Source organism: Phoenix dactylifera, chromosome 1 (assembly GCF_051530095.1).
Source record: "Phoenix dactylifera cultivar Ajwa chromosome 1, Ajwa_hap1_PhDact_Kaust_v1.1, whole genome shotgun sequence".
Taxonomy (NCBI): Eukaryota; Viridiplantae; Streptophyta; class Magnoliopsida; order Arecales; family Arecaceae; genus Phoenix; species Phoenix dactylifera.
The window spans coordinates 41,018,175-41,040,275 of NC_143190.1; the positions used below are offsets into that span (position 1 = coordinate 41,018,175).

General features: G+C 41.6%; 1 protein-coding gene, 1 long non-coding RNA gene and 1 pseudogene across 3 annotated transcripts; 2 read left to right on the top strand and 1 right to left on the bottom strand.

Annotated features, from left to right (window-relative positions):
* Positions 1-4,231: 4,231 nt before the first annotated feature.
* Positions 4,232-4,903, top strand: LOC148715270 (uncharacterized). The gene is made up of 2 exons (XR_015976585.2): positions 4,232-4,540; positions 4,658-4,903. It is a non-coding gene; the product is annotated as an uncharacterized LOC148715270 (long non-coding RNA).
* A 4,398-nt stretch (positions 4,904-9,301) lies between these two features.
* Positions 9,302-12,195, bottom strand: LOC103710749 (G-type lectin S-receptor-like serine/threonine-protein kinase At2g19130 pseudogene; annotated as a pseudogene). The gene has a single exon (XR_015967314.2). The product of XR_015967314.2 is annotated as a G-type lectin S-receptor-like serine/threonine-protein kinase At2g19130 pseudogene (transcript).
* A 3,083-nt stretch (positions 12,196-15,278) lies between these two features.
* On the top strand, positions 15,279-20,498 carry LOC149768668 (uncharacterized). Its single transcript, XM_089923611.1, has 2 exons — positions 15,279-15,487; positions 16,079-20,498. Exon 2 carries the CDS (start codon positions 18,137-18,139, stop codon positions 19,397-19,399), a length of 1,263 nt encoding a protein of 420 aa, XP_089779737.1. The 5' UTR covers positions 15,279-15,487; positions 16,079-18,136; the 3' UTR covers positions 19,400-20,498.
* Positions 20,499-22,101: the final 1,603 nt, after the last annotated feature.

A 22,101-nucleotide genomic window follows, 5' to 3' on the forward strand; every position in this document is an offset into this window, starting at 1 on the left:
ACCAAGATAATACATCTAGACTCTCTATTTGATTTTCATCATATACAGACTGAAGATCATTTTGTAAATAAAATTCTAGTTCACTACTTAAAGATGAAGAAGATGAAGATGAACTTGAAGCATGTGTGTGTTTTCTCTGTGCAATGAATGAAAAAATAGATGACGAACGAGAACTACTAGAAGAAGAAATAGAGCTTTGTACGGAAAATCTAGATCCACGAATTTTTTCATCATATATAGCATAAATATCATAAAGAAGTTGTTTTACCTCAATTTTAGCAGGTTCAGGATCTTGAATCATATTTTCACAATATGCACCAAGTAAAATTAGTACGCCATTCAATTTAACTCTTGGATCAAATACAGCAGCTAAGTTATGCATAGGACATATCTTGTCCCAATACTCATTCCATTTAGATTCCATTTGTTCAATAATAGGCATTAAAACATCATCATATCTATGTTCTGCAAATTTTTGACTAATCATATATGCTTGTTGTAAAAATGAACATGAAGTTGGATAATAAATACCAGAAAGAACATTAGTAGCATTATAAAAACTAAGCAAAAAATCTTTCAAAATTTTTTCTTTATTCCAATCAATTTCAGTTAATGTAAAGCCTAATCCACGATCATTAATATATGCACTTAATAAGTTTTTATATGGGTATGCATCATGTATCATGCTATATGTTGAGTTCCAACGAGTAATTACATCAAGTTTAAATTTTTTAAAACGTTTACCATGATTTATACATAGTTTCTTAAATTCTTGAAGTCTTGATCTTGAAGCATGAATAAAAGAAACTGCATTTCTAATTTTTGAAATGACATCTTGAATCATGCCCATGCCAGCTTGAACAGAAAGATTTAAAATATGACATGCACATCTAATATGCAATAAATTTCCATTTAACATGGGATGCAATGAGTCCTTTAATAATGTAACAGCAGAATTATTATTAGATGCATTATTAAAAGTAATAGACATAATTTTATCATTAATATTATATGAACATGCAGTTTGATAAATGGCATTTGAAATTTGTTGCTCAGAATGTGGAAAATCAAAAGCACGAAAAGCAAGAATACGTTTATTTAATTGCCAATCATTATCAATATAATGAGCAGTAATAGCAATAAAATAATTACTACCTACAGATGCTGACCAAATATCAGAAGTTAATGAAACTTTTACATTTAAAGTAGAGAGTGTTTCAATTAAACTTTGTCTCATTGCTAAAAAGTTAGTCATAGCTACTCTTCTAAATGTACGCCTACTAGTTCTTTTGTAAGCAGGTTGTAGGTTTAATTGAACATATTCTTCAAAATTAAAAGATTCACATAAACTAAAAGGTAATTCATCCTTAACTATCCATTTTACAAGTGCTTTTCTTTGATTTTCATGATTATATGCAAAATTACCTAAAAGTGATCCCCTTGTATATTAAGGGTACTTTGAAGACAAGAATCATGCATCATATGACTCTCTTGATGTCTTTTTAAATGGCATGTTCCTCCACTACTACTACAACTATAAAGTTTGGCACATTTTTTACATTTTGCTTTCCAGACTCCATCAACCATAATTCTATCAAATTCATTCCATACAGCACTAGTCCTCTTACGAGAAGAGGTTTGATCTTCGCTCAGTTCACTAGTTCTAGAGAAACTAGGAACATGGGGTTGGGGATTAGTTTCTTCTCCCTCAGAAACAGGAGGAATGCTAAAATGACTTTCCTCAAAAGATGACATATCTAAATTGATGAATGCAAAAAATAAAAACTAACTACAAGGAGGAATTGAGTAGAGGACCAGAGGTAGAGCCGAGATTTGTGAGCTTCCTCTTGTGCTCTCAACAAGAACCTCCTTCTCTTCTCAACAAGAACCTCCTCTTGTGTAGCACTTGAACACTTGCTGAATGCAAACTAAAAATTAAATTGCTAGAAGAGCACTTGCTAAATATTGCTAGAAGAAAGAAATAGTAGTAGTAGAGAAGGAGAGAAGAGTTGGTTTGGTGTGGTGAGAATGAGAAAGAAAATGGATATTTATAGGACTTCAAATATTTTTTCCCCAAAATACCCCTCAAATTAGCCGTTTTATGATTGTTGGGAGGGGTATTTTGGGTAAAAATCAAAAATAGCCATTATGGCAACGTTTTTTTTTTGGCCAGACGGGCCGTGCTAGGCACGACCCGTAACGGCTATTTTTTTGGTAGCCAGACGGGCCGTGCCAGGCACGAGAGGCTATTTTTTTTTGCCATACGGGCACAGCCTGTCTCGTGCCAGGGCACGGCCCGCCACCCCATGGGCCTAGGGTCGGGCCGGGCTTAGCTTTTAGGCTAAGCGGGCCGTGCCTGGCACGGCCCGTTTAGTAACAGGCCGGGCCAGGCACGGCCCGTTTAGTCTGTGGCCCGGTGGGCCTGGGCCGGGCCGGGCCGGGCCCGGCACGGCCCGATGCCCATCTCTACATGTCATGCGACCCGTGAACCCGAGTCCCATGACCCGGCTGGCCGGAACTGCCGGATTGCCCGAGCCGCATCGACCATGGCCCGCACCATCCGCCGCAACCTGTCTTTAGATCCCACGCTGCTACCCCTGCTCCGCCGCCGACCTCGCCTCCCTGGCCCGCGACAACCTCCACTACCACCAAGCTCATCATCAAGGAGGACAGCGTGGGGCACCTTCTCCGCCTCGTTAAGGAGGGCCAGGCCGACGGTCAGGAGAACGCTGCCCGCACCCTCGGCCTTCTCGGCCGCGACCCGGAGGGCGTCCACAGCCTGCTTCACGCCGACGTCTGCTCCGCCCTCACCAAGCTCCTCAAGAAGGGGGGGCTGATGAGCACCCAGGCGGCCGCCGCCTGGGCCGTCGCCGAGCTCGCCACCAACCACCCCGCTCATCCGGACCTCTTCGCCCAGAACAACGTCATCCGCCTCCTTGTCAGCCGCCTCGCCTTCGAGACCGTTCAGGAGCACAGCAGGTACTCCATCATCCCCTCCTCCAAGGCCATGTCCATCCACTTCCGCATCTAGGGCTGTTAATGAGCCGAGCTGCTCGGGCTCGGCTCGGGCTCAGCTCGGTAAAAGCTCGGAGACTAACGAGCCCGAGCCCGAGCCCAATATGAGGCTCGAGCCCAAACAAGCTCTAGTCTTCCACTAAAAAATCTTATTTCAGCATCATAATTCATAAAAATCTGACCATATAGAGAAAAATAGCTTGTTATCGAGCCCGAGCCCGAGCTCGGGCTCGTTCTGGAGCTCGTAATTGAAATGAGCTTTACGAGCTCAAGCCCGAGCCTTTGCTTTGCCAAGCAAGCCCGAGCTCGAGCCCAATATAGAGCTCGTTACCGAGCCCGAGCCCGAACCCGAGCCCGAGCTTCTGTGAAACGAGCCGAGCCGAGCTCTCCCAGGCTCGGGCTCGGCTCGTTAACAGCCCTATCCGCATCTGGTACCACAACGCTACCCTCCACACGGCCTTTCTCGATGCCCGATCCGACTCAGCCAAGATCTCCACTGCGGCACCGGCTCCGGTTCATCACCAGATGGCAGCCGTTCATTCCCCAAATCCGGCGCCGCTGCAGCAGCAGGTTCCGGTCCGAACCGAAGCCTCCCCTGCCTCCACCTTCGATCCGCCACCGCCGCCCAACAGAAGAACGACACCGGCACCAGGGCCGAAATCCTCCAAGATCCGGAGGTAGCGGGAAATCCCCCTTCGCCGTCCCCATCGCTACTCCAAGCCCACCTCCAGTTTTGCCAACCAGCAGGGTTTCCAGATTTGGATGCCTGCTGTTCCTCTCTGGAATGAGCCTTTTTCCACAAATATCTTTTTTCCCCAAGTTCTCACATTCCATAAACCTCAAGTTACATGCGAACCAGTCTCGGCACACCCAGTGCCAGGACTAGTTCAAATGCTGTCTAAATTTACTTAGAGTCGCTATTGTTCACATATATAATATATTTGCATGTGCTTACGCAACATAATTTTCCTCAAGTTATATTTGAACTAATCTCGGCAATTCAATTGCTGGAAACTAGTTTAAATATTGGCGGTCAAGTTTACTAAACAGTCCCTATATTTAAGATGTTTATGTAGATAGTGCTTCCCACGGAATCCAGAACTGCGGTCGCATAAGAAATTTTTTCGAAAAAGAGGTACTGTAAGAAATTCAAATTGTAATTTCTTCTTTGATTTTGAGCATAATGATGGATTCTGATAATTATGTAGAAGCGTAGGCAACCAATATGATAAAATAGCCGTAGATAATGTAGGGAAGTTAGAATTCATCATTATTTATAAAGCATAATTTATTTCAAGATTGTTAAGAATTATTCAGCTTGGTGGGTAATGAAATATATATAGCTCCTTGAAATATGTTGTTTTGGTGGTAGGACTTGTACAATTTTTTTATTAAAAACCTTGATGTAAATGTTGTTGATATTTTTAGGGAAATTAATCTAGTTGTTGCTGTGCTTAAATATTGATTGAATCCCATACCAAGTAGATGATCTTGAACAAACTTTCAATCCCAAGGAAAGCTAAAGGTGCGCTACCTCTTTCCCTCAATATATAATACATAAATAATAAATTGTTTCTTTTTTACTTCATTCTCTTTTCATAAATCATAATCACCTAATGTCTCGGTTGTCTTTCCACTGTAGGATAAGTTAGTTTTGTATATGCTTATGTCAGTCCTTGCTGCACTCTGATTTGAGAGCTCCTGGAAATGTCAGTGCTGGAATTGAATCCATTGTCTCTGAGGCACTGCAAGTCTTGGTCCGATGCTGGCTCTTTCACTCCTTAGCTACTTGTGGCAACCATGCTTACCTTGGCCTGGTCCGATGAATCATTCAGACGTTCAGGACCACTCGAAGAAAGAAGCATAGGTTTCACAAAAAAAAAGAAAAGAAGAAGCAGCATATGTCATGAAGACGATGATGGATAGTGAGATAGTCAAGCAACTTGTGGAGCCAATTTGTGGTTGTGTTGCTTCATGCATTAAGAGTGTCGTTACCAGAGAAAGCGATCTTAGTCTTGGATTTTGGATTCATCACGACTTGTGAAGGCCATGCTGGTCTCATGCCTGTCAGAATCTTAATGAAGTAAACAATAAAACGGTTTGGCGGTCACCAAATAGATCCAGGATCAATTGGAGTTGAGCTGAAAATTATTTCATAATTTGAAAATATTTTTAATTATTAAAAATTTCTTATATTACAATTTACAAAGCTCGTTGAGCAGTTCTAAATTTTTTACAGGAATCCTGGACAGACCCAAGTTAAGCTATTCGGAGATCCCTTAAGAAAATTAGAACTATTCATCAGCTCCTAAACAACAAGATCCATATGACCGAATGCATGGAAGTCTGCAGTTTTCATATGACATTTGTGTTACTGGAAAAATAACTATAGATTTAATTATTTATTGGCCCTTCAATTAAATTTTCAGATAAAATTGGCAAAATCTTGTTAATTGTAAGTGAATTATATTTGGAAATAATTATTTACAGGTAATAATAAATGTTTAATGGTTCATTGACCCCTAATTCATAAGTTTGATGTAAACAGGGTGTAACTGATAAAGTTTGATGGAATAATAGTAATTTTTAGACAATGGAATCTGTCATACGATCAAATAGTATGATGAATATAATATACCTAAATGGAAAAGAGTTTAAAAAAAATATCATTTGTTTGTATTCTGCAAGGCAAAAACACCTATTGTAAATACGACACACTTTCTTCTTTTTGTCTGTTAGCAACTAAGGCCTCGTTTGAGAGAGTTGTTGGCAGTAGAGTTTTTGCAAGTAGAGCTTTTAGAAGTAGAGCTTTTATAAAAAGCTATTTGCCATTTGGTAACTAAATTTTTAAGTGTTGTGCCACTTTAACATGTGTTTGGTAAATACACTGAGAAAGTACTTTTGGTATGACAAAATGACCATAAAAGATATTGCATGGTATTATACAATAGAGCATCATAAAATATAATATGTATTAATACATAAATATATAATATAGTATAATATTACTGTAATGTAATATAATATTATTATAATATAGTAATATAATGTTGCATACTATAGCATAATAATTTAATTTAATATAATATTAAATTATTTAACATAACATATCAATATATTATGATATAATGTAATATAATATTATATTTATAGTATAACACAATAATAAAGATATAGAATATTATAATTATTAGCGTCAATTAATTTTTTATAATATAACAAATTTTCTAACTAGGTGATAAAATTGGTTAAACAATTATTAAAGGGACATTTTGTGAAATTGTTATATTTTATCACGGATATTTTGGTCAAAAAAATAGCTTTCCGACCAAGTCTAAAAGTGTTTTTCCGGAAAGCTCCAAAATGGAGCTTCTTCCAAAATCTTATTTTAGCATTTTAGAAAAGTTAAAAAGCTTTGCGAAATTTTTACCAAACACCCCTATTTCATCTAAAAGTGCTTTTGGAGGACCAGAAAGTGCTTTTTGGCCCTTCAAAAGCTCTCCCAAATGGGGCCTAAGTTGCTTGTCTTCTTTCTATCTCCCCCATAGATTTCCATTTATATGATGACGACAAGCTAGAATAATTTGCAGAGAACAAGAATTCCATCTTGAGGATACTATCATGTATAGGACAACTAAAAAGCCTAAAATATCACTAATGTTTCTTCTTCTTCTTTAGACGAACTTGTACTATAAGCAGTGTCCTGTTCGACCAAAAATGCGACTTTTGGAATCCATATTATTGCTGCTAGTCTCGGGGGGATGCCGATGCGGACCACCTCTATGGATCTGTAAGATAATAGGTAAAGATTAAAGAACTCATTGGATTGGCTTCGACCGGATCCTTCGGTGCTTAAGTTATGGAAAATTATCCCTCTAATGTTTAAGTTAAAGGGGCTTATTGGATGGGAAGTTAGCAGGAAGAAAAAAATAACTTTTTCAAACTTAAACATCGGAGGGCTCGGCCAGAGCCAAGCTCTCTAACCCTTGCCCATTATCTTTGGAGGTCTACGGAGATAGTTTGCATAGGGTTCTAGGATCGGTAGCAGCCTATACAATTCCTAAACTTATTATATATTTTGAATGTAGCATTTTGTTTTCATGATTAATGTTTTCCTTTCTTTTTCATTTTTCTTTTAACTAAAGGCCAGTGAAATTGACTTGCCCGTATGTGACATTGATAGATGGGTTCCTTGGGCTATATACATGGCCGCCGACACTTGTCTATACTATATAGCGGGGTCCAAGGGCAGCCCAATATATTTGGGGGCCAAAGGCGAACTCACTAGAGGAGGACTTTTTTTTTAAATGATGAAAAATTTTTAATAAATATAAAATACTTTAAAATTTTATTTAAAATTAATTTGTCTAGCTTTTATACTCAAGATTCATTATAATACTATCTAGAACTCCTTTCGAGATTCAATGAATTTATCAATTTTTCTTTTCTTTTTTAGTTTTTCATATCCACATTCATATTTTCTATTCGACATTTTAATCTAAAAATAATATTATCAAACAAAGCAATTAAAAAAATCACCAAAAAAAATCACAATATAAAAAAGTTGAAAAAAATAAAATTTGATTGTGTCAAGAAAAATGAAATCAGATCCCGACAAGTAGTGCTGAACTCGACGGCGAGAAAAAGCCGAACCGCCGAAGTTGGGTAGCGAAGATAAAATTGGATGCTTTCCGTAATCCCGTTAGAACTTGGATGCTCCCAGGTACCGGCTTAGAGTTAGTAGCTGTGGACCTAGCATACACCAATTCCAAGATTAAACCACACAATATAATACAGAAAAAAAGAGGAAAAGCTAATCAATGACAAACAAAAAGGGGAGGTTGAGCTCATTAAACCACACAATTTGATACAGAAAAAAAGAAGAAAAGTTAATCAATCACAAAAAAAAAGGAACAAATCTGCCCCACCTAACTTAGCCCACTGTGTTTGAGGACCATTATGAGTCAACCTTTTTTGACACTCTAATAGGTTTGCTTGATTTCGGTTATTAGCCTGTAACTTTTGGAATCAAGAGAAGTAGATACTATATTCTGAGCTTAATGCATCTCAAATCTGCTCCACCCCTCTACTTCGATGGCCAGATGCAGCCCAAACCCCCCACCACGGCGCCACCATACTAAACCCCTCAGCCTCCATCCTTACCCAATTCCTCCCTGGCTCCCTCCATCCCTCTCCAGCCACGGTCCCCAACACCTCCTCCCTCACCACCTCACCCCCACGCTCACCCGCCCCAAAACCCCCCTCCCTCAAGCGGTGCATCGCCCTCCTCCAGACATGCAAATCCCTCCTCACAAAAAAAAAAAAAAAATCAGAACAAGATTAGAGATCAAAAAAGAAAAAAGGGGGAGGTTGACGAAATCGAGAGAGATGGATAAAACCTGGGTTCTTGCCTTCTTGTAGCCGGAGCCGGGCTGCCGGAGGATGGTGGACGTGGACCACTGGTGCTGACGAGATCGAGAGAGATGGAGGGAGCCCGGAGGCCGGAGGAGCCGAGCTGCCGAGGAGAGCTGGAGAAATGGCAGAGAAGGTTCAGCAAAGAAAAAAAAAAGCTCTAACAGAGAAGGGGGGAGGAAATGGCTGTTGTTGTCAATTCCACCCGCCCACCTATAGCCCGTAGCTTGCTGCCACCGGAACGTGTAGCGGTGTCCTCCTATCCTAGCTTTCAAATGTGAAAGTTGTGCAGCATTAAGGTAGAAAAAAAACGGGGCCTTCCTCCGGCTGGGGGCCTTAGGCGACCGCCCCAGTCGCCTAAGGCTCAAGCCAGCTTTGGCTGGGTCAATCAACTTTGTTTTCTTTAGAACTGAAATAATCATTTGTCGACCTCTGATTCCTTTATTTTATTAGCGAAGAGCTAATAATACAAGCCTATTTAGCTGAGAAAAAACGCATGGATCAGATGAATGCCATATATTGTAGAGCCTACAAAAGAATGCCCGCCACCGGCTGTCTTCAATTCATTTAACACTCCTTTGTTTATTATATGGGTAAGCTCAAAATAGAAATAGATTGTATGCGATTAAAGAAGTTATATATTTTTTAATTCTCATTTTCATTTTCTTACGTCCTTTTTTCGCCTATGAAAGAACTGGGAGGGAGGAAAAAGCCACCTCGACCTCTAATTAACATCCATATCCTTTCAACGTATCTTACCATCTTGTTTTTTATCCCACCTCGATAATTAACATTATACGTAATCAAGAGAACTTCATAAACACGTGCGTATGTGGTTTGATTGTTGACGTGATTCAGTAAAACTGAGAAATTCTGAAATAAATGCCTTGAAAATAAATAGATAAGAAGGTCTTGAACATTGTCTTCAATAAGAGGTACATCTGGTGGTTGCCAGCTTACTCGTGTCTCTAACATATCTATATATATCACTCATGCATGGAAAGTGATGAGTTGGAAACTTTATAACATATCTAACCTATCTTTATAACAAGAGATATCCATGAACTTTATGCCACTACATAGATACTACAGCCACTATAGAACATTACACCCTCATACAAACATCCATTTTAAGGATCATAACAACTATAAGCTATACTTTAACCCGTTACATATTATTGGCATGCTCCGCAGAGATTCATGTGGCCCTTTTAGCTTGACAATTATGGATAGAAATCCTGAGATTGATCAAGTGGATCTTTGTATTCAGTGGATGACAAATCATCACGAATTAATTTGGCTCTGATCTTCAATAAGGAGCTGTAGAACCCTAGGAAGTGGCGGCATGCTCACCTCCAGGACTCCCTCTAGGATCTGGACCACCTGTCCCATTGTTGGCCTGTCAGCTTCAGAGTCTTGAACGCACCAGCAAGCAACTCTGCAGACTCTGGTTAACTCTTCAAGGTCGGCAGCACCTTTGAATCCATGGTCTAATAAGCTAAATATATCGCCTTCAACGACCTTTGTTGCCGCCCAGGACGGATAAAAGATTTTGCTCCCATCCGCAGAGTGCGCTGTGTTTCGCTTGCCTGATACCAGCTCAAAAAGCATCATCCCGAAGCTGTAGACGTCAACCTTGGAGGTGATTGGCAGGCCTGAAATCCACTCGGGTGCGAGATAGCCAATGGTTCCCCTTATGGTTGTCAGCACCCTGCTGAAGTCGCGACCGATGAGCTTCGCCATGCCAAAGTCTGCAACTTTGGCGCAGAAGTCCTTGTCGAGGAGTATGTTGTCTGGCTTTATGTCACAGTGTATGATGCACTCCCTGCACTTCTCATGGAGGTAGCCTAATCCTCTCGCAATCCCAAGAATAATTTGATACCTCGTCTTCCAGTCCAGAACCGTGGATTTGTTTTGAAAGATGTGAGAGTCCAGGGAACCTCCAGACATGTACTCATAAACTAGAAGCCTTTTGCTGCCCTCAGTGCAGAAACCGCGAAGGTGAACCAGATTGACATGCTGAATAACAGCCAATGTGCTCACTTCGGTTCGGAATTGCTTCTCCCCTTGTCCGAAGCCTTCAAGCTTCTTTACAGCTACTTCGGTTGAGTCAATTAATGTCCCCTTAAAAACGGAGCCAAAGCCACCGCTGCCCAACTTCTCAGAGAAGTTCTTGGTCACACGCTGCAAATCGCCATAAGTAAACTGAATCAAAGAACCCTCAACTTGTTTTTCCATCCGAATTCGTTTCCTTCTTTGAAACGCCCAAATTAGTCCGACGAGAACACCCGAGATCCCAAGAATTCCACCGATGACACTAACAGTTAGATCTATTACCAACTTATGTGAGCTACTTGAAGCTGGGAAATCAGAGGCAGAGAGCCGGAGATGCAGAGTACCAGCTGCACTATCACCATCATAGAGTTGTTGAAGGTTCCGAATGTCCCCATTCCAAATTGAGCATCCACTCACATAAGCATACGCGTTGCATGAGCAGCTGTTCAAGCAAGCCTGTTCGCAATCTCTAGCACTCCCGACAGTCAAGTTCTGCGGATTGGCAGGCAATCTCATATTGGTCATCTCAACGAATCTATCCCCTTCTCCACCGGTCGAGCTTTTATTGCTGCATCGCAAACTGGTTTTCCTCACGCACCCTGACTTCCAAACATTGAACTCCCATTCTTCCATTGAAGCTGGTTCAAAACCATAGGAGCACCTGCAAATATTTGAGCTTTTCTGGTCGCAGATACCGAAAGCTCCACATAGAGAGTAGACATCACATTGAGCCGAAGGTTGAGTAAAGATTGCCTGCCACTCCTGGGCGCCGTTCAGCCAATACAATTGCTTTAATAGCCCCGATGATTCAATCACACACCGAGTGATGAAAGAACTGTCCCGGATGGTATACATGGCATACTTCCGCTGCTTGTTGTCGACGAAGGTGAAGTTGAAGGGAGTGCTTTCTCTGGTACTAGGGACTGCAGTGAAGTACTGGCCATTCCACAGCCCACCGCTCCAATAAATTTCAGAACCATTCCACAGCAATACGAACTGATTGGATCCATCGGGGTCCATACTATGAGCGAAAGGCCCGGGGGCAGGATTCTCACGATTCTCCCATGAAGTCATGCTCTGATACTCCTCTGTGATCTTGTTAACTCCAAGCCATCCTCCTGGCATCCATGTGTCAGTTGGGTGATCAAAACTCTGCCAAATTGTAGTGTTTGACCCATTTCTTATAACGAGATTTCCGGTGTCCAGAAGCACAGCAACCGTGGAATTCGAGGTTGATGGAGTTGAATTGGATGACCAAACTGGGATTTTGGAAATGTTGAGGAGGACTAGTTTGCCATCTTCTGAGATTTTTAACTCGGCAGAGGAGGTGTTGGAGATGGGTGTTGCTCTGTTCGCCACCCAGACTACAGTTTGGACAGGAATTGTTTTGTACCAGATACCTATGTAGTAGTTACGGGAGTTACCTGGTGTGAAGAACCCCAGCTCAAACTTGCCTTCTTTGGACACTATGGTCTGGTTTCCGGAGAGGGACTGGCCCAAAGAGATGCTATCAGTTGCTCCACAGTGTTGGATGTTGAGAGAAGAGAAGAGAAAGAAGAGAAGAAAGAAGGAGAGGGGGGAACATGGCCTTATCTCAGTATCCATGGGGGCAGAAGCATGCAACAGAAACCAGCCTGCCAATGTAGATATATATTCACTTGAAAATATACAAAGAGCTAGGAAGTGTTTCAGGCAACTATTGTGGAGACCAGATCTTGCATTTCTTTTTTTTTTCTTCCCCCTTCCTCTCTTTTCAATCTTTACTAGTCATATCGTTACACCTGGTCAAAGAATCAGTTTGTGCAATGCTCGTTTTACCCTCCAACGGAACCCTTCTCTCTCGTGATTGATGGCCTGGACATGGGAGGATTTAAGTCATTTACAAATTTAGGGTTCATGAGAAGATTTGCCGATGGAAAGTTAACCAAACAACAAGCAAGAACAAACAAATGAAGTACAAGTAATGTTGGAAAAAGAGAGCGTAATTAAATAGTCCACAGCAAGTTGAATTAGTAAAGTCTAGTTGTCATGAAAATCTAATAGATTGCCTTACGTTTCCAACAAGCAAGAGTCAAGTGAAAAAAGCCAATTTCAATCTAATAGTTCTTTTGTCAAAAAAAAAATAAAAAAAGAGTAGTTTAGTTGCTTTGCTGCTGAATCTAGCAATAATTAAATAATAACACCAGTGCATTAAGTTTGGCCGCTATGTTATAAATTTATCTTGACAGTTTATATAGATGAGTTATAGGCTTGTCTTTTTGGACAAGATATGCACATATGGTAATCACATGAGAATGACCTAAATTAAGCTCAGCTAGAAGATCATTGATGACGAACCAGGAGGTGGAATGGCTGCAGCGCTGATAAGTTGGTCTCTAAAATAGTGAACAGAGAATAGGGAGGAAGAACAAGAGGAGAGGAAGGGAGGGAAATGGCAGAGAAAAGGAAGAGAAGAGGAGAGGAAGAACGAGAAGGGGAAAGAAAGAAGTGGAAAACGTGGGAAAGAAAATGCTTAATTCTTCATTAACCCTAATCAACATAAAAGTCCCCTATAAATAGGGCCCAAATAAGAATAATTAAAATAAAACCCCCTTACACAAAATAATTTCCAATAAACCCAAAATACACAAATGAACCCTAAAATGTAAATAAACCCAGAAATAAAATAATAAAATAAACATGCAAATAAAATGGTGGCCTAGCTGATGTCCCCATCAACTCCTCCCGGATGGAAAAAACTCGACCCCGTCGAGTGCAGATCTGGTCGGCTATCGTACTGCTCCAGAAAATCAGGGTCAAGGCACTGTAACTCGACTCGCGAAATCCACGTCACATCTGATTCGGGTCGACCTTTCCACCGAACAAGGTAACGTTGGTAGCTTCCTCTCCTGGTAGAAATAACCTGCTCATCTAATATATGTTCTATGTGTTCTCTGCGTGCATGAAACTTTGGAGGTGGAGGCTCAATAGCAGGTGCTGGGTCAGGTTGATCAACAACAACGGGTGTATCAACAAAAAGGATCAGAAGGAATGAATGTGGACTTCTTGTATAGGACTAAATCTTCAATATTAAATGTCGCACTAATCCCATAGTCTTCAGAAAGATCTACAACATAAGCATTCAAACTGATTTTCTTTAAAACTTTGAACGGTCCCGCACTACGAGATTGCAACTTTTTGAACGTTCCCGAAGGGAGTCATTCAGGTCTAATTCTTACCATGACATAATCGCCTATATTCAATTCTTTATAACATCTGTGCAAATCAGCAAGGGATTTATATTTTAAGTTATTAGAGTGAATATGTTTGCTGATCTCCTGATGCAATGAATGCAGGTGTGAAGCAAATGAATGTGCAGACTCAGAGACTCTATGTTGATGAGATATGGAAATCAAGTCTATGGGTTGCCTAGGTTTATATCCGTGCACCACCTCAAAAGAACTCATGCCTAAGGTCCTATTGACCGAACTATTATATGCAAACTCGGCGGTTGGTAACACGAGATCCCAAGTCCTAGCATGCTCACCTACCAGACATCTTAAAAGATTCCCTAGACTTCGGTTGACAACTTCTGTCTGGCCATCAGTTTGGGGATGATAGGCAGAGAAAAATTTTAATTTGGTACCCATCATGTGCCAAAGAGTTTTCCAAAAATAGCACATAAATTTAACATTCCTATCGGACACAATAGATTTTGGGAGGCCATGGAGTCTAACGACTTCGTCAAAATAGAGTTTCGCAATCCTAGAAGCGTCGGAAGTCTTAGAACATGGAAGAAAATGAGCCATTTTGGAGAATCGGTCCACCACTACAAAAATGGAAGCGTATTTGGTCGAGGTACGTGGAAGCCCTAATACAAAATCCATGCTAACATCTTGCCACGGACAATCAGGAACAGGTAGCGGAGTGTAAAGACCAGTATTCTGTTTACGTTGTTTGGCTAGTTGACATGTGCGACACTGACCGACAATTTTGGCCACGTCTCTCTTGAGACTCGGCCAGAAGAAACGTCTTTCTACCATTTCAATGGTTTTGTCTCTTCCGAAATGCCCAGACAGTCCTCCAGCGTGTATTTCCCATACTAGAAAATCTCTCAATGAGGTTCGAGGAATACACAATCGGTCGGAGCGAAAGAGATAATCATCGTGTAAAAAGAAATCATCTTGTTCTCTCTCTACTCCATCTCGCAGGGTCAGGTATACATCACTAAAATCGGAACAGGTGATATATTGCTCCCTGATTCTTTCAAAATCAATTACTTCAGTGCTCATCACGAATAGGAGGAAGATCCGTCGACTGAGCGCATCAGCAGCCCTGTTCTCAACTCCAGCTTTATGTTTCAGTACAAAAGTATAGGCTTGCAGAAACTCGATCCATCGGCCGTGTCGAAGGTTCCGTTTCTTTTGGAAATTGAGATACTTTAACGCCTCATGGTCTGAATACATGACAAATTCTTGCGGTAGCAAATAGTGTCGCCAATGTCGCAAAGTTTGTACTACCGCATAGAATTCCTTATCATAGTGTAATAACCCCAAAATATTTTTTTTTATATATAAAAAAAGGATAGAATAGTCATTTAAAATTGATATGAGGGGTAAAATTGGAAGGAATGAAAAGATAATGGCATAGTTGTAGATGCGTTGAAGTGGTAAGGGTAAAATTAGAAAGGAATCAAAAGTTAATGGCATAACGGTAGATATGTTGAAGTGTTAGGGGCAAAATGGGAATTTAATAATATTAAACAAAGGTGAATAGTGCTTTGATGTGATTTAATTGGAGGGTTTGAGCTAGCTCACGGGAGTGAAACAGAGAGGAGAGGGGGAGGGTTCTCAGACGACAACAGAGAGAAAAAAAAAAAGAAGAAGAGGAAAGGAAAGGAAGAAAGAAAGAGGAAGAAAAAGAAGAAAGGAAGAGGAAGGAGATCCCGGTTGCGCTGCCAGCTGAAGGAAAAAGTGTAGATCTCCTTCCCCTCTACGCAAGGACCTCGATTTCCAAAAAGAAAAAGGTAAATATCCATCCCTATCTAGTCTTTTGATGACATTAGGCTATACAAAGAGTGGATATAGTCTAGAGGGGTCGGATAAGGGTTGTAGAGGTGGTTAAAAGAGGAAGAATCGGATTTTAACAAATTTTTCCGGTACTACGGAAAAACTGTGTCGAAGTCCCAACTTCGGCGAATTATTTAGGGGGTCAAACGGCCTCCGATGATGATGCATGTTATCTCTTTGGAATCCTCTATGAGTGTAGAATGTTAGGTAAAAATTTCATCAAATTTGGAGTCCTGAAAGTGGATCAAAACTGGGATGAAGTAACCCACTGTCAGTTCGGGTTACTGTTCATCCGGGTGGAACATAAGGGATTTCATGCCATAATAGGGTATTAAGCCTAGATTAGGCTAAGGGAGACCTTGTACTCGTGCAAGGGAGTCCCTAATACACATAAATGATGAGTTAATTAATAGAAAAAGAAAAAGAGAAAGAAAAGAAAAGATTTAGGGAACGGGGGAGTTGAATCAATTAAAGTTTCCTATATTATAATTGGCACGTAGATTATGACCTTGATACAAAACTAAATGTATGGTAAATGCATGTCACAGTTGGGCAAGAAGCTAGGGAACGAGAGGAAGAAGTTCTCCACTGCCTGCTGTAGAATTCTAGAGGCGTATCGAGGCCGTGCCAGATTGGCAGGTGAGTGGGAGTTTGTACTTTGCACCATGAGCACATTCCTTATTCATTTTCATAAATGTCGCCAAGTGTGAATTGATTCCACTTGAGCATATTGATTGATATTGTAGTAGATTCCTCTATATTTTGATTCTCCATGCTTGATTATTCTGTACATGCATTTGAGGGAGCATTGAGAGGAATTACGAGGGGTTGATGAGTAATTAAATTGATTCTGAATTGTAAAATGACTTCTTTTGTAAATTGATTTCATTTCCTCTATTTCAAAGATTTGTAGAGCCCTTTTTAGTGGTATATTGAGTTGTATTGCACTTTCTTGACCCTCACTCCTAACCCTGATGTTAGTTTATGATTGGGTCGGAGTCGAGTGAGTGGTAGTCTTGATCATACTCCTTTTTAGTAGAGTATTGGGAGGGTGCATTATGGCATTTATGCATGGCTTGGCAGTATCTGCAGGACACCTATAGTCGATGGGGGTTGAACATCGGCCTTTGTGCACATAGTAGCCTTCTGGGTGGGCGGAGCCCAGTCCCTTCCTAGGGGGGGACACGGCCCTAGGCGTAGGATCGGCCGGTCCTACGACTTATATTCTGCTTGCCGCCGGGCATAGTAAGACCCCGCGAGGTGCAGTATGGCTTTCCGCGGATGTAGAATTCCCGCGAGGTGCCGTTTAGTATGTAAATGTGAGATGGATTTCTGTTCTGGATACTGGCCAGCATTTATATGATCAGTGTGGTGTCTTATCCTGCATATGCATGTGACAGTAGGGAGTTGTTGCTGGTTCGCCTGGGGCGTAAAACCCACCTCCCGATAGCTGTCTAGCATTTATGTTATCGGTATAGTGTCTTATCCTGCATATGCATGTGACAGTAGGGAGTTGTTGCTGGTTCGCCTGGGGCGTAAAACCCACCTCCCGACAGCTGTCTAGTGATGATTTCAGCATATTGACACCTGATTTGTATGTTCCAGCATTATGATCTGTTGAGCATATTCATGAGTAGCATATATGTTTACTTGATTATTCCATATATGCTTCAGATGAGTTGATATTGATTGTGGTGATATTGATGATTTACTCTATATTCTCTATGTTGAGTTCATGTTCATGTTGTTATTGATCTTGAGATTTCATCTCGAGCCATGATTATATTCTGTCTCATGTGCATAATACTCTCTACTCCACTCACTGAGTATTTATATACTCACTCCCCAGTTTGATATTTTTGATTGCAGGGCAGGTATTGTATAGAGAGGAGCAGGATTAGTGGTTGCCTGCTAGCTGTGCCGCTCCATAGTATAGTATAATGTAGATAGAGGTTTATCCCCTTTTGGTGTATTATAAACCTTCTATTATATATAGTGCATAGTTACAGTCATAGATCCTGTTGTGGATATGGGTTTGACCATGGATGGATTGGGAAGCAGGTATATATATGTGTGCAGATCAGTTGTGTGCCTGTGATAATGTATTGCTATATATTGTCCAGGTTTATATGTGACAGATTATGTGATTGCTGCTCTGACAGGTAGTGTGTTGTATGTATTGAGATAATCCTGACAGGTCACTATAGGAAAAGTGATCATTTTGTGCATGCATCATGCCAAATTTTTCAAGATTTATTGATGATTGATAGGTAGTAGGGTTCTACGCGGTGGCTGGTGGCCTTATGCCTACCCGCACCCTAGGACCGTCGCGGCGGCCCGCCGGGAACGGGGCGGGGGTCGTGACAAAGCTTGGTATCAGAGCAAAGGTTAAGAAGAGTCCTGTCAGAGCAATAGGATGAGTCAGGATTAAGTATAGGATTATACTATGGAGCATAGGATTTTTCTGTATGTTATTTTATGAGTCATTTACAACTCAGTAAAATATATCATGACTCAGTGTGTAACGACCATCCTCTCTTTTTGACTTTTTTAGAGAGATATAAAGAATACCTCCAAGGAGAGGATCTGCTCGTCCTGGAAAGAGGATGGAGCCAGATATAGCATTGGATGCGGGTTCCGCACATGTCGAGCCCCAAAGAGAAAAACCTCCTCCTGCTGATAGACGGAGGGTCGATGATCAAGGAGAGGTAGGAAGTAGAGATGCATTGATGGGACAGTTACTGGCGGAGAATCAAGCTCTGAGGGAGCAGATTGCTCGGGGGAAATCTCCTGCCCCGTCAGTAGTATCCATCCCACCTCCTGTAGTTGTGCCAAGAAGTTTGGCCAGGCGGGCTCTAGATGATGAGGGGATTACTGTACAGAAATTTCTGAGGCTCAGAACCCCCGAGTTTAAGGGGGAAGAAGGTGAAGATCCTCAGAGATTCCTGGAGGAGACTGAAAAGATGATACGGAGACTGCCCTGTTCTGATGCAAGGGCAATAGAACTTGTACGGCTCACAATGAAAGAAGATGCCTGGGGCTGGTACCAGAGGCACGTGGAGGACAGATTGTACAGTAGGAATCCTCCAACCTGGGAAGAGTTCAGGCAAGCAGTGATGGATGAGTTTTTGTCTCCGGCTGAGAGGCAGAATCGGGCTCTTCAGTTTGAGAGGCTGAAGCAGATGCCCGGAATGAGCGTATCTGAGTACGCTCGTGAGTTTACTAGATTGGGGAAGTATGCTCCTTACATCATCCCCACTGAAGCTGCCAGGATAGAAAGATTCAGGCGGGGTCTGATTTACCCGCTTTATAATGCAGTACTGGCAGTAGAGGTCCCCACCTTGTCTAGGCTGATTGATAAAGCAAAACAGTGGGAGATCAGAAACAAAGAGGAAAGGGCTGAAAGAGAACAGAGGAAAATGAGTATGGGGAAAGGGCAAAGCAGTAGAGATAGATCTGAGGGAGTAGATCTCTCGGAGGGCCCGATGGAGCAGTCTGTACGCTCAGCTCCACCTGCCCCACGTAAGAGGAAATGGAGGGAAAGAGGTCAATCACAAGATACTTTTCTACCATCAGTACCTCGTCCTCCAGTCACTATGACCAGAACTGAATCTAGGTTCCAATCATGGCCAGTATGTGGCATATGTGGGAAGCAGCACCCTGGCAGATGCAGAATGGGCCAGGGAGTGTGCTACAGATGTGGACAGCCGGATCATTTTGCCAGAGAATGCCTGCAGGGTGCCACCCAGCAGTTTGTGCCTTTGGCATCCTACCCTTCTGTGCAGATGGACAGGCCTAGTAGTAGGGGGCCTGTAGGCAGAGGCAGAGGTCAGACACCAACATCACAGCAGAGTGCTGGACCATCTTAACTGTCAGCTCCAGTAGGCAGAGGGCAAGGAAGGGTGTTCACGGTAAATCCACAGGAGGCACAGACATCGAATGCAGCTATGACAGGTAATTTACTCTTTTAAATTCGAGGACGAATTTTATATAAGGGGGGGAGGATGTAATAACCCCAAAATATTTTTTTTTATATATAAAAAAAGGATAGAATAGTCATTTAAAATTGATATGAGGGGTAAAATTGGAAGGAATGAAAAGATAATGGCATAGTTGTAGATGCGTTGAAGTGGTAAGGGTAAAATTAGAAAGGAATCAAAAGTTAATGGCATAACGGTAGATATGTTGAAGTGTTAGGGGCAAAATGGGAATTTAATAATATTAAACAAAGGTGAATAGTGCTTTGATGTGATTTAATTGGAGGGTTTGAGCTAGCTCACGGGAGTGAAACAGAGAGGAGAGGGGGAGGGTTCTCAGACGACAACAGAGAGAAAAAAAAAAAAAGAAGAAGAGGAAAGGAAAGGAAGAAAGAAAGAGGAAGAAAAAGAAGAAAGGAAGAGGAAGGAGATCCCGGTTGCGCTGCCAGCTGAAGGGAAAAGTGTAGATCTCCTTCCCCTCTACGCAAGGACCTCGATTTCCAAAAAGAAAAAGGTAAATATCCATCCCTATCTAGTCTTTTGATGACATTAGGCTATACAAAGAGTGGATATAGTCTAGAGGGGTCGGATAAGGGTTGTAGAGGTGGTTAAAAGAGGAAGAATCGGATTTTAACAAATTTTTCCGGCACTACGGAAAAACTGTGTCGAAGTCCCAACTTCGGCGAATTATTTAGGGGGTCAAACGGCCTCCGATGATGATGCATGTTATCTCTTTGGAATTCTCTATGAGTGTAGAATGTTAGGTAAAAATTTCATCAAATTTGGAGTCCTGAAAGTGGATCAAAACTGGGATGAAGTAACCCACTGTCAGTTCGGATTACTGTTCATCCGGGTGGAAAATAAGGGATTTCATGCCATAATAGGGTATTAAGCCTAGATTAGGCTAAGGGAGACCTTGTACTCGTGCAAGGGAGTCCCTAATACACATAAATGATGAGTTAATTAATAGAAAAAGAAAAAGAGAAAGAAAAGAAAAGATTTAGGGAACGGGGGAGTTGAATCAATTAAAGTTTCCTATATTATAATTGGCACGTAGATTATGACCTTGATACAAGACTAAATGTATGGTAAATGCATGTCACAGTTGGGCAAGAAGCTAGGGAACGAGAGGAAGAAGTTCTCCACTGCCTGCTGTAGAATTCTAGAGGCGTATCGAGGCCGTGCCGGATTGACAGGTGAGTGGGAGTTTGTACTTTGCACCATGAGCACATTCCTTATTCATTTTCATAAATGTCGCCAAGTGTGAATTGATTCCACTTGAGCATATTGATTGATATTGTAGTAGATTCCTCTATATTTTGATTCTCCATGCTTGATTATTCTGTACATGCATTTGAGGGAGCATTGAGAGGAATTACGAGGGGTTGATGAGTAATTAAATTGATTCTGAATTGTAAAATGACTTCTTTTGTAAATTGATTTCATTTCCTCTATTTCAAAGATTTGTAGAGCCCTTTTTAGTGGTATATTGAGTTGTATTGCACTTCCTTGACCCTCACTCCTAACCCTGATGTTAGTTTATGATTGGGTCGGAGTCGAGTGAGTGGTAGTCTTGATCATACTCCTTTTTAGTAGAGTATTGGGAGGGTGCATTATGGCATTTATGCATGGCTTGGCAGTATCTGCAGGACACCTATAGTCGATGGGGGTTGAACATCGGCCTTTGTGCACATAGTAGCCTTCTGGGTGGGCGGAGCCCAGTCCCTTCCTAGGGGGGACACGGCCCTAGGCGTAGGATCGGCCGGTCCTACGACTTATATTCTGCTTGCCGCCGGGCATAGTAAGACCCCGCGAGGTGCAGTATGGCTTTCCGCGGATGTAGAATTTCCGCGAGGTGCCGTTTAGTATGTAAATGTGAGATGGATTTCTGTTCTGGATACTGGCCAGCATTTATATGATCAGTGTGGTGTCTTATCCTGCATATGCATGTGACAGTAGGGAGTTGTTGCTGGTTCGCCTGGGGCGTAAAACCCACCTCCCGATAGCTGTCTAGCATTTATGTTATCGGTATAGTGTCTTATCCTGCATATGCATGTGACAGTAGAGAGTTGTTGCTGGTTCGCCTGGGGCGTAAAACCCACCTTCCGACAGCTGTCTAGCATTTACATTATCGATATGGTGTCTTATCCTGCATATGCATGTGACAGTAGGGAGTTGTTGCTGGTTCGCCTGGGGCGTAAAACCCACCTCCCGACAGCTGTCTAGTGATGATTTCAGCATATTGACACCTGATTTGTATGTTCCAGCATTATGATCTGTTGAGCATATTCATGAGTAGCATATATGTTTACTTGATTATTCCATATATGCTTCAGATGAGTTGATATTGATTGTGGTGATATTGATGATTTACTCTATATTCTCTATGTTGAGTTCATGTTCATGTTGTTATTGATCTTGAGATTTCATCTCGAGCCATGATTATATTCTGTCTCATGTGCATAGTACTCTCTACTCCACTCACTGAGTATTTATATACTCACTCCCCAGTTTGATATTTTTGATTGCAGGGCAGGTATTGTATAGAGAGGAGCAGGATTAGTGGTTGCCTGCTAGCTGTGCCGCTCCATAGT